Source organism: Piliocolobus tephrosceles, chromosome X (genome assembly GCF_002776525.5).
Source record: "Piliocolobus tephrosceles isolate RC106 chromosome X, ASM277652v3, whole genome shotgun sequence".
NCBI lineage: Eukaryota > Metazoa > Chordata > Mammalia > Primates > Cercopithecidae > Piliocolobus > Piliocolobus tephrosceles.
In genome coordinates, this window is record NC_045455.1 from 94,309,631 (window position 1) to 94,320,432 (window position 10,802).

General features: G+C 48.7%; 1 protein-coding gene across 5 annotated transcripts; it reads right to left on the reverse strand.

Moving 5' to 3' along the window:
- Nucleotides 1-660: 660 nt before the first annotated feature.
- On the reverse strand, nucleotides 661-9,294 carry GJB6 (gap junction protein beta 6). Of its 5 annotated transcripts, none has more exons than XM_023190635.2 (5): nucleotides 9,106-9,219; nucleotides 8,311-8,433; nucleotides 7,636-7,742; nucleotides 6,527-6,688; nucleotides 661-2,195 (listed from the first exon to the last, which is right to left on the reverse strand). In XM_023190635.2, the coding sequence occupies exon 5, from the start codon at nucleotides 2,178-2,180 to the stop codon at nucleotides 1,395-1,397; it is 786 nt and encodes a 261-aa protein (XP_023046403.1). In that variant the 5' UTR covers nucleotides 2,181-2,195; nucleotides 6,527-6,688; nucleotides 7,636-7,742; nucleotides 8,311-8,433; nucleotides 9,106-9,219; the 3' UTR covers nucleotides 661-1,394. The 5 variants fall into 5 exon arrangements, with proteins under 5 accessions (XP_023046403.1, XP_031790812.1, XP_031790813.1 ...); XM_031934952.1 differs by having other exon boundaries at nucleotides 7,636-7,748; XM_031934953.1 differs by having other exon boundaries at nucleotides 9,009-9,219.
- Nucleotides 9,295-10,802: the final 1,508 nt, after the last annotated feature.

Here is a 10,802-nt window from a genome sequence, read left to right on the forward strand (position 1 = left end):
AAAAGCTTAGCACTTGTTTTTATAGATTGGTACTAAAATATTTATGGATGAAATATTTTGGGATTTGCTTTAGACTAAAGAAAATGAGAAGTGTATTTTTGTTTCTCTGGAGCAAGTTTCTGAAGGCGGTCCTGGAGGAATCAACGTGCCACACCAAGCCCACATGTGTGTTCACCGTTCGCCGGGTGTCCCCATGGGTGGTGTATCATGCTGTGTCCCTTTATGCAGGGAGTGAGTTCACGGGTGTGCCGTTGCTCCCAGGAGCGATCAGTCTGCACCTGCCTCACCCACACCCACACTAACGGTATCTGTGTCCAATCTGGAAATTGTTGGGGGGAAAGAGGTTTCCCACCTCACTGTGGGTGCTTTTCTCAGTCACCACGGCATGAAGGCTTAAGACTTCCCTAACCTCCTCTCTTTCCAGGATGAACTGACCCTGAGGACATCATTCCTAGTGTCGTACAAGTGGCCCGCTCCAAACTGAATGCCCCGTAGGCTGCTAAACTTAGCCTCTGCCCATTCGCAGTGAGGATGCACGAATCCCTGTTGAGGTCCCAGGCCCCTCCACCCACAGTAACTCGTCGCCTTCCCAGCAAAAGCACCCAGCCCACGAGGGTTGGCAGCAAGCTGCCCAGATGCAACAGAAACCACAAGGCGTGCGAAGGCTTAAGCAACCGGCCGAGCTTTATTGAGGTAATCACATTCACTTTCAGTTGTTCACAATGATTGGCAAATAGGTGAGTTAAAAAAGCCTTCTGCTTCCATATTGTTCCATCTACCTTCAGAAAGCAGTAAAAATAAATTGTGCAATGAACTTTCCACCTTAAGCATATCATGACAGTTCACAAATTTGCCAACAGACAATGCAAAACAATATTTACAAGATAGACCCTTTGTAAGTTCCAAATTTAGATACTTGTGGTATAATTCTAAAACTAACATCTCATGTTTTTCCAGGTAAGGAAGACCAGTCATTATAAAAATACTTTATATAAATTCAAAGTCAGAACTAAAAGCATCCAAGCCTATAAAAATATCTTTTTCTAATAAAAGTATCGATTTCTAGATAAATGTTCTTTATCAACAACAGTTACATAAATGTTCAGGAAGTACCCACTTTGTCAGAGAGTCCACTTAAAAGGAACCTGTCGAAGGGACTGCGATGCTCCTCTGTCAAGCAGTCTCTTGTTTTCAGAGATGGACCACATATTTGATCACGTTGTGTATGAATGGCACAAGTATCCTACAAAAAGTTAACTCAAGTGTCTATTTATTATGAAAGTCATTTATAAAGACAAACTCTTCAGGCTAGAGAAGGAAGTTTCAGGTTGGTATTGCCTTCTGGAGAAGACAAAAGTCTCCTTATGACGCAGCTAGATTTTACCTTGAAATGTTTAGCTTGGGAAACCTGTGATTGCATTTTGACCACTATCTGAAATCAGCTCATTCATTTCATTCTGCTTACTCTCCTTTAGGGCATGGTTGGGGTGATTTCTCTGAGTCTGTGCTCTCTTTGATCTCCTAAAACACACTTTCAGCAGCAGGTAGCACAACTCTGCCACGTTAAGCAGCATGCAAATCACAGATGCAGAAATCATAAAAATGGTAAACACAGTCTTCTCCGTTGGCCTAGAAATAAAGCAGTCAACAAGGTTGGGGCAGGGATCAATCCCACATTTCAACACCCAGGGCAGGTGGTACCCATTGTAAAGGAAGTAAAACACATACATAAAGGCCGCTTCGAAGATGATTCGGAAAAAGATGCTGCTGGTGTACGTCCACCACAGCGACCCCTCTATCCGAACCTTCTGCTTTTTAATGTCCTCTATGTCTTTGAATTCATTCCTCTTGTCTCCTCGCCTGAACTTGCGGGTGGTTTCGTGCCTGTAGTAGGCCACGTGCATGGCCACCAGCAGTGCTGGGGTGGAGACGAAGATCAGCTGGAGGGCCCACAGACGGATGTGGGACACCGGGAAAAAGTGGTCGTAGCACACGTTTTTGCATCCCGGTTGCAATGTGTTGCAGACAAAGTCCTCCTGCTCGTCGCCCCACACTTCGTGAGCGGCCACCACGAGGATCATGACTCGAAAGATGAAGATGACCGTGACCCACACCTTCCCGATGCTGGTGGAGTGTTTGTTGACACCCCCAATCAAAGTGTGCAGGGCCCCCCAGTCCATGGTGCCGGTTTATCCCTGAACAGACAAAAGGGGGCAAAGGTTTATTAGTGGAAGAGGCCCTGGGAAAGTGACACAGTGATATGACAGACTGAAGCCAACTTTATTTTGAGGTAGGCTGTGGTATTTTACAACTTCAACTCCTTGCCCTGCTAGTCTGAGGTTTTCTGAAAAGGAATGCTCACCCTAAAAACATTCTCATGCTTGGCCGGGTGCGGTCAGCAGACCTGTCGGAAAAGTCCAACTCCTAGTTCCGTTGGCTTTCTGAGAAACGGTTTTTTTTGCCCTTGGCTGGGTATTAATATTAAGCAACAATTCTCCATTCCCCCCTCCTCAGCCCCCAGCAACCACCTTTCTACTTTCTGTGTCTATGATTTTGACAGCTCTACCGACCTCATCTAAGTAGAAAGCCATAGCACTTGTCTTTTGGGACTGGCTTATTTCACTCAGCATCATGTCCTCGAGGTTCCTCCACGTTGCGGCGAGTGACAGGATTTCCTTATTTGGGAGGCTGAATACTATTCCGCTGTATAGATGGTCCCCATTTTGTTTACTCATTCACCCATCGATGGACACTGGGCTGCTTCCACCTTTTGGCTGTTGTAACACTACTCTGAGTAAGGGTGTACTCATACTTTTTTCAAGACCCTGCTTTCAAGTCTTTGAGGTATCTCGATGTAGATTGCTGGATCTCATGGTTATTCTATTTTTAATTCTTTAAGCATTTCCACAGGAGAAGAGAATATTATTATTCAGAATGAAAAGAGGGGCCCAATTCCTGGAGGAGGGCAACTATCTTGATTTTTAAAATAAGAGAAAATATGTATGTGTGAACTGGGGGGCTTTCTGTTGAGCCTGCAGCAACACTCTAAAGCAGCATCACTAAATTTCTTGTTAAGAGCTCCGTGATAGCAACTGTGGTGATGGCAATGGCACCGAGTCTTGGAATCACAACGGTCTTTGTTGACGCCTTGCCTATCGTGGGTAGGTTGTATTTTCATGGTTCTTTTAATAACTGCAGCTTAGCATTTTACTTCAGGAATATTGGTATTCCTTAGGAGGGATATCCTTATCAGCGGGATATCAGCACCACAGCACAAGTTTGCAAGAAAGAGACTCAGGCTCAGGCTGTGTGAAGGGAACAGAGTGCTGGGCTCCCCGGGCAGCCCACGTCAGAAGGGTGGGCTCTTTTCATGTTTCAGGAAAGACGTGGTCCTCGGGGGCGCATCAGCAGGTGTGTGGACAGATGGAAGAGGCTGGAGGTTACCTCACAGCAGAGGGAACAGAACAAACACTAGCTTGAGGAAGATGCTGAGGCACAGGGCGGTGACCCTGGAATGTGAGGCAGAGGATTCAATGCCTGCATGGATCTAGGACTAAGAACTGGGTCTGGCACTCAGCATTAACAGAAAGACAGGGTTTTGCTTTTAAGCCAGGTTTTTCTTAAAAAATAATAATAAAAAAAAGAAAATTGAAATGGGCTACCCTTCAAACCTGTTTTCTCATCCCTTGAAGCATATCATCAGAGGCTGCGTGAGTGTCTGCTGGGGCGATGCACAGCGGGCTCCCCTAGGAGCCCTGGTCCCAGCGTTCCATAATTAAAGTGTATTTCCTAATACCTCCCTTTCATGTACAACACATTTCGCAGTCTAAAGAGATGGCCAATGTCCACAGTAAATGCAGCTTCATTTAAAAAGCTCATGTTAAATGATATGATTTGTAAAATTAATATTATTCTCAGACGAAAGGTATAATACCTTTTCCTAATTGTTGATGTTCTATCTCAAAAGCATTTCAGAATGTGACCAGTGAGGAGCAAGAAATTTGTACATCTTGATGTTTAAACCTATTTTACAGCAGCTGTTCACCTATGGGATCAGTCCTGTTTGTTTATAAAATGAAGATGTTCTCTTATTAACCAAGAAACACCTCCTATTGAAATTTGATCAACAAAATGCCCAATCAGCAAGAGTTTGATTTATCAAATAAATGGTTCACATTTTCTCCAACACTTCGAAGTCCATAGAATTTAACCTCCCCAGCAGGTGAGACAGCTGTGTTCTCTCGGTTCTCTAGCACGTGGCCTGCCTGAACAACGGCACCCTGTGGTCCCCTGTGCTCCAACCTTCTAGGCAGCAAACGGATCAGGGAGCCAGAGGGCGACATGGCCTGGATGATTCTGAGAGGCTAAAGTCACAGAAAAGGTCAAGAGGTCACAAATTCCCCCCAGGAACACTCGTCCACACTGTCTAGAAGCAGAGTCCCTGACCTCTGCAGCTTTGGGCGTCTCCCTGTTTTTTTTTTTTTTTTTTTTTTTAAACAGGGACAATTATAATGGCAGCAGCTTTTTACATTTCTGTGGATTTTTCTGGGTCCCCAAACCACACGCTCTGAAAGTGTTCTATCAACATAGCAAAACTGAACAGAAAATAATCTGTTTCACAATGCGTGCTTCACAATGCTGGTACTAAAAACCGGCAATCCACCTATGCCTTTAAACAAAGAAAAGTAAAGGAGATGCTGAGCTTGCTGAGAAAAATGAGGTTAAACCCAATACAAGCGTGTCTAGTCCCCAGTCACTCCGGACAGTCTCCTGGTTCGCAGCGTCCTCCTGCAAGAGCCACAAAGGCCCTGTTATTCCTGACAGCAGACGTGATCCAAGGGAGGGGCTGTGTCCTCTCTCCAAACCTGCCCGGTCCTCAGTGGGCTGCCCCTAGGCGCTCAGCGCCACTGAGCTGGTGCTTCCCAATCGAGACAGTGAGAGAGTGGCTCTCCCCATTCTCTTCCAGGCTGTGTCACTCCTGAGGGGCTCACCAGCCAGCCCTAGAGATCTGCCCTGCGCAGCATTCTCTGCAGGCCAACGGCCAGGGAGAGGAGAGCTCCCCTTGCAAGTGTCAAGAGACAGGCCAGGGTGATGGGCCAGTTGAGGGTTACCAAGCACCAAATTTCCAGCACATTGCTGCCATCACCGGCCAGTCCTGGCTGCCCCAGGAGACGCTCCGACTCAAGGAGCTGTGGGAGGATGGCGGTAAATGCAGGAGACTCAGCAAGTTTTAAGGAGGACTCAACTCCACTGGCTGCTCCTGTCCTGACTTTCCTGGGTGGACAGGGTGGGTGGACAGACTGCAGAGGGGTCCAGAGGAAGGATGTTGGGGGTTGGGCGTGGCAAAGAAAGCGCCAGCCCCCAGGCTCTCCCTTGTGAAAACACATAACCACAGGGCATAATCTTTCACAAATCCTCTTGGTTGGAGAAGATTTGAAGGTTATTTCAATTTGTGAAGTTGTCACTAATTTCAAATTACTTTCCAAAATCATGACATCCACTGGGACCCGTTGCAGCTGTAGTAAACAAAGTACCTCTTTCCTCTCCTGCTTCTGGAGGGCTGGAGCCAATTGGCGGAGCTTTTTCAATACAAAGTAAAATATTAACCCTTTCTTGGGAAATCAGAGAGGTTCATGTTAACTGATGCCTCTCTGGCTGTCTTTTAAGGGAAGACTAGATATGCTTACCTTCTGCAGTCTTCAACTTCTAAGAATGTGGTTACATTTAAACTTAAAAAGGTAAACTGTGTTTGGATTTGTGGTAAATCTATTCATAGTGAACAACTCAATGCTGTATTCTTGATACCAAAGCTCCAGTTTGAAATATCTAGCTCTAAAAATAAGTAAACCATTGATTTTACTTTTGAGGATCCACACAGCATTATGAAGATAGATTATTCTTTCCTTTTACAACTCAAATAATTTAGATCGATTGGCATTTTACTGCAGTAATGAAATTTCTTGATTGTTTTAAAACTTCTTACTTGGGAAATTAATGACAACTAGCTTAGTTAGCGATGCCATTATAATTTCACTAATGACAGAACCAAAACGAAAGCCCCCATACCCCTCAGCATATTTTTCTAGATAGCTGTGTTCCACTTTCAATGTCATTTAGCAAATGAGACAGAGTCTTGCTCTGTCACCCAGGGTAGAGTGCAGTGGTACAATCTCAGCTCACTGCAACATCTACCTCCCGGGTTCAAGTGATGCTTGTGCTTCAGCCTCCTGAATAGCTGGGACTACAGGCACATGCCACCACACCTGGTTAATTAATTTTTTTTTTTTTTTTTTAGTAGAGACAGGGTTTTGCCATCTTGGTCAGGCTGGTCTTGAACTCCTGACCTCAGCCTCAGCCTCCTAAAGTGTTGGGATTACAGGCGTGAGCCATCACGCCCGGCCATCTAGGGAATTGTTGATAGATCTGAGAACAAGAACATGTGCCTCCCAATTTTGAAGGTGGCTTTGGATGCTCGGGGAGTCTGCATAGATAAAAGGAAAACAATGTCAAAGCAAAACAAGCAAACCTGAGTCCTGTTTCCAACGACTGCCAGCGTTTCAGACTTGAAGAATGAGGGCAAGGTCCCTCTACGAGGGTGTCAGGGCTCCTTCTCCCACCCCACTGGAGTGCCAATGGTGCACAATGATGACACGAATGTCAGTCTTTGCTCGGTCAGTGAGGATGTCGCCTGTTGAGGGAAAAATAGCAGCTGTTGCCATATTCCTTTAACTTCCCCCCCCCCTTGCCGCAATGTGTCCCCTGAATACACTTTGTGGGTATTTTTCTTCATTCCCAGAACCGTTATGAGGTAAGTTCAGAAACTGCCAGCTTCCTGATGCTCTGTACTTTGCCACATGAAATAATCAAAGGTGCTCTTTAGTAGGATCTTCTCCCTATCAAAATAACGGTAACACCCAATCTGAGGACTCAAACCCACTCCTTGAGAAATACAAAAAGGGACAGGGGAGAGTTTGAGACCCTGGCTACTCCCTGATCCCCAAATCAGTGGTTTTTTAAAAAAACTCAGGCTCTTTCTTTAAACAGGAAGAATAGATTTCTTTTGTCTCTAGAAATCTCAGGTCATCCAAGGGACAACCTGACAGTTGATTTTTAAATGTAGTGACAAAAAACTTCAGCAACTGTCCTGATAAAGTGACAGCTAGTGATAACAATGGGTCTGGGATTCATATATTTCAAAATTAACTCATTAAAAGTGAAACGTTGTTTCTGTCTATGGAGTCCAGATGTAAAAATGGACAACTCATGGAATTATGTATGTTTCTTACATCATTTAAGAATCCAAAGAGTTAAAAATTGATTTCCATTAAGTTAAACTTTCCTTCTCTGGGTCTTGTTAGCAATATATGTTTGTTCATTCAAGCAAAACTGTGTCCTTTCCAATCATTTAGGCTCAACTAGATTTAAATGACCCTGGGAATAAAAATGGAGCAGGCCCTCTGGGGTTCCAGGTCTACGCTCGTGCACTAAGCAACTGAAACAGAAATCCTAACCTGTGGCAGGTGGCCATTGGAAGGTTATGCCCTCACAGACCAAGCAGCTTGGGTCAGAAATTACTTTCCCACAATTTTATCCCATTTAATATTTAAACTAATGTGTGCAAACTGCTCACAGCACCTGGAATATTCAAATTGAATTAAAGATGCATGAAGAGGGCGTGTAAGTTAGAATTTTTCTTTCGCCATACTGAAATTGTTTAGCCAGATCTGTACTTCTTTTCCTTCCTAACACTCAGAATTCAGAAGAGAAAACATAAGAAAAGAAGCATAAAGTCATCATTACCTGTATCAGAATTTGTTTACAAAACAACCAGTGGGGCAGGTGAACTGACCAGCGTCTTCCAGGCTTTAGTCACTGCAGTGGCAGTGAGGTGCCCTCCACACCCCTAGTTACGTGACAGGCTAGAGCCCTGGTGTTCTGTCTTCAAAACCCCCCTCCCCTCCTTGGCAGGCTTCAAGCAACACCCCCAAAGACGCTGCTGGATCCAAACAACAGACAAAGCTCTCCACAGGAGCAGTTCTGAGCAGCGCCCTGCAATTCTAAGGAGACTGCATGGGGGCAGGACATTTTCTTCTAGAACACTGGTTAGATTCTGCTAGAACTGGGGCGAGAAAATAGTTGTATGGCATAAAATCAACTTGAGGGAAAAGAACAACCTGGCATGGTTAAATCAGACACGAAACACAGTGTATGTCCACCCAGGGGACACTGAGGTCGCTGGGCCAGTGTCCCCCCCTGGCTGCAGGTCCCTAACCCTCCGGGGGTGCGGAGCTGCGGGCAGACCACACCCACCCGGACCGTCCTGCTCCCCAGGAAGGGAGGCCAGCCCCGTTTGCACAACACAGGATGCCCGTGACACCGGGGACTGGTCTCCTTCACCGACAGGAAGTGCCTTCTGGTGCCTGCACGTTTTCACTAAGATGTGTCGCCAATTAGCTTTAATTACTGTCTTCCACGCTATTGTCATCAGCACTTCCCAAGTTTCTCGGAAGCCCATCACGCAGCCCATACCCTGCGGTTCTTCGGGGGCTTACGCCTCGGCCCGAGTCGAGGATTTGGCTGAACTGAGACCCGCATCCCAGACCTGGCTTTCTTCTTCCCAAATCCACGGGGACACGCCGGTGACCCACCAAAGCTTAGAAAACCCAACACGCGGCAAATGAAACGGGGGACAGGGGCCCCGGCCCCCACTCTGGCCTCTGAGACACACGGTCCGAAACCTTCATAAAACCTGTTGTGCACGTCACGGGGACCCCGCTGGGGTAAAAGTCAAACCAGCCCATCCTCGTCCCTCTGCGGACGGAGAGGGGCCAGCGCGGGCGGCGCCCCCACCATCGGGCCGGGGCCGGGCCGGGCCGGGCGCTGCGGACAGGAGGGCGCGGATGGAGCAGATGGGCCGGTCGCCCCACGCGCGGCCGGACACCCACCCCCGCCTGCTCCCGAGCCCAGCAGGAGCCACGGGCGGGGTGGGGACCAGCCGCCGACCTCGCCGGCTTTGGTTTCTCGGAGGAAATTCCTCCCCCGCGCGGCCCCGGTGGCGCCGCCCGCTCGCCCCCCGCACGACCCCGCGGGTCCGCGCCCGCCTACCTGCTCCGCGGCCCCGGCCGGGCTCTGCGGGGCGGCCCTTCGCTGCGGCTGGGCAGGCAGGTCGGGCTCGGGCGCCGCCGGCTGCCGCGCGCTCATTCGGCTTCGGGTGAAGGCCGCGGCTCCCACCTGCTGCGCCTTTTAACCGCGCCCCACCCCGCCTCTGCCTGACGCGGCTCGGGCGGGCTACGGGAGGCGAGCGCTGTCAGTCCCCGAGCCCCGCGCCCCACCTGCCCGGGCGCGCCAGGCGCTGGGCGCGGACCGTCCCCCGCGGGAGCCAGGAGTGCAGGCCAGGGGCTGTGCCCGGGGTGCGCACAGCGGGGACCCTTTCCCGTGGCGGGGGGCGCAGGATGGGGGACCCCTAAGAGGTGCGCAGGGGCCCTCTTTCCGGCCCTTGGAGGGGCGGGGTACCAGGGATGTAGGGGCAGGGCTCGCCCTCGGGGCGCAGCCCCTCTGCGCGGGTGCAGGTGTGGGGCTTCCTCCCTGGCGCACCCGTGGCGAGCAGTGTGAGGGGCAGGCTGTGGATTAAAGATGCACGAAGGGCACATCCGCGGTCTTTCTGGGCTCTCCAGCCTTCTCCTAGCCCGCGGGGTGCACAGCCCTCTCCTATAGCAGCCTGGAGGTTCTTTATTAATTAATGACCACTTAGAGGAGGTTAGGGTTGTTTTTATTAATTACCTCCATCCTTTGAAGCCTCCTCCGAGGAAGCGGAGCGGGCCTTCCTCCGGACAGTGCACCAGGAGAGACCCCATTGCCTCCCCGCTTTTCAGTCAAGGCTAGAAAGCTCAGGGCCAGTACAGGGAGTGGTGCAAGGGCCGGTGGGGTGGAAACGTTGGAAGCTATTTAGGGACCTGGCTTTACAGGTTCAAACCTGTCATGCATCGGACAAAAGATGTGTGACTTGCTTATTCTACAAAATCGTTTGGTAATGAAATGTCCCCACCTAAACCATATGCCACTTGTTGGGTCATATTCTCCCATGAAACAATTACGATGTCTGTTAAAGGTCGTGAAGTTGAGCCAAGACTTCATAAAAGTCCACCTTCCAAAATATTTTATTTGAGGAGAACAAGGTTCTTAGAGAATTTGCCCCAGTCAAGTTTTAAAAACTCTGGGGAGGTCCCAGAAATGGCCTGGAACCTGGAGGGTGGAGAGACACAGAAATCTCTAGGCTTTTTTTTTTTTTTTGACGACGTCTGGCTGTTGCCCAGGCTGGAGTGTGGCGGTGTGATCTCAGCTCGTTGCAACCTCTACCTCCCTGGTTCAAGTGATTCTCCTGCCTCAGTTTTCCCACTAGCTGGGATGACAGGCACCCACCACCATGCCTGGCAAAGTTTTGTATTTTTGGTAGAGCTGGGTTTCTCCATGTTGGTCAGGCTGGTCTCGAACTCCTGACCTCAGGTGATCCACCTTCCTCGGCCTCCCAAAGTGCTGGGATTACAAGCGTGAGCCACCGCACCAAGCATCTCTAGGCTTTTTTGTTAGACATCCATCCTCATACTGCCCAGATGTGCCCTGTGCAGTGCATCTTGGGTGTTCTCTCCTGCCCCACAATTTAACCAGGGTGGACTTCCCAGTCTCCTCTCCATTCTTCTCCCAAACAGATGCTCCAGCCAGGATCAGCTGTTTACATAGTAAAATAATTTTTCTAAGCAGATTGTCAACTTATTTGGGGATTATAAACAGTTTAAGCTTTTTTT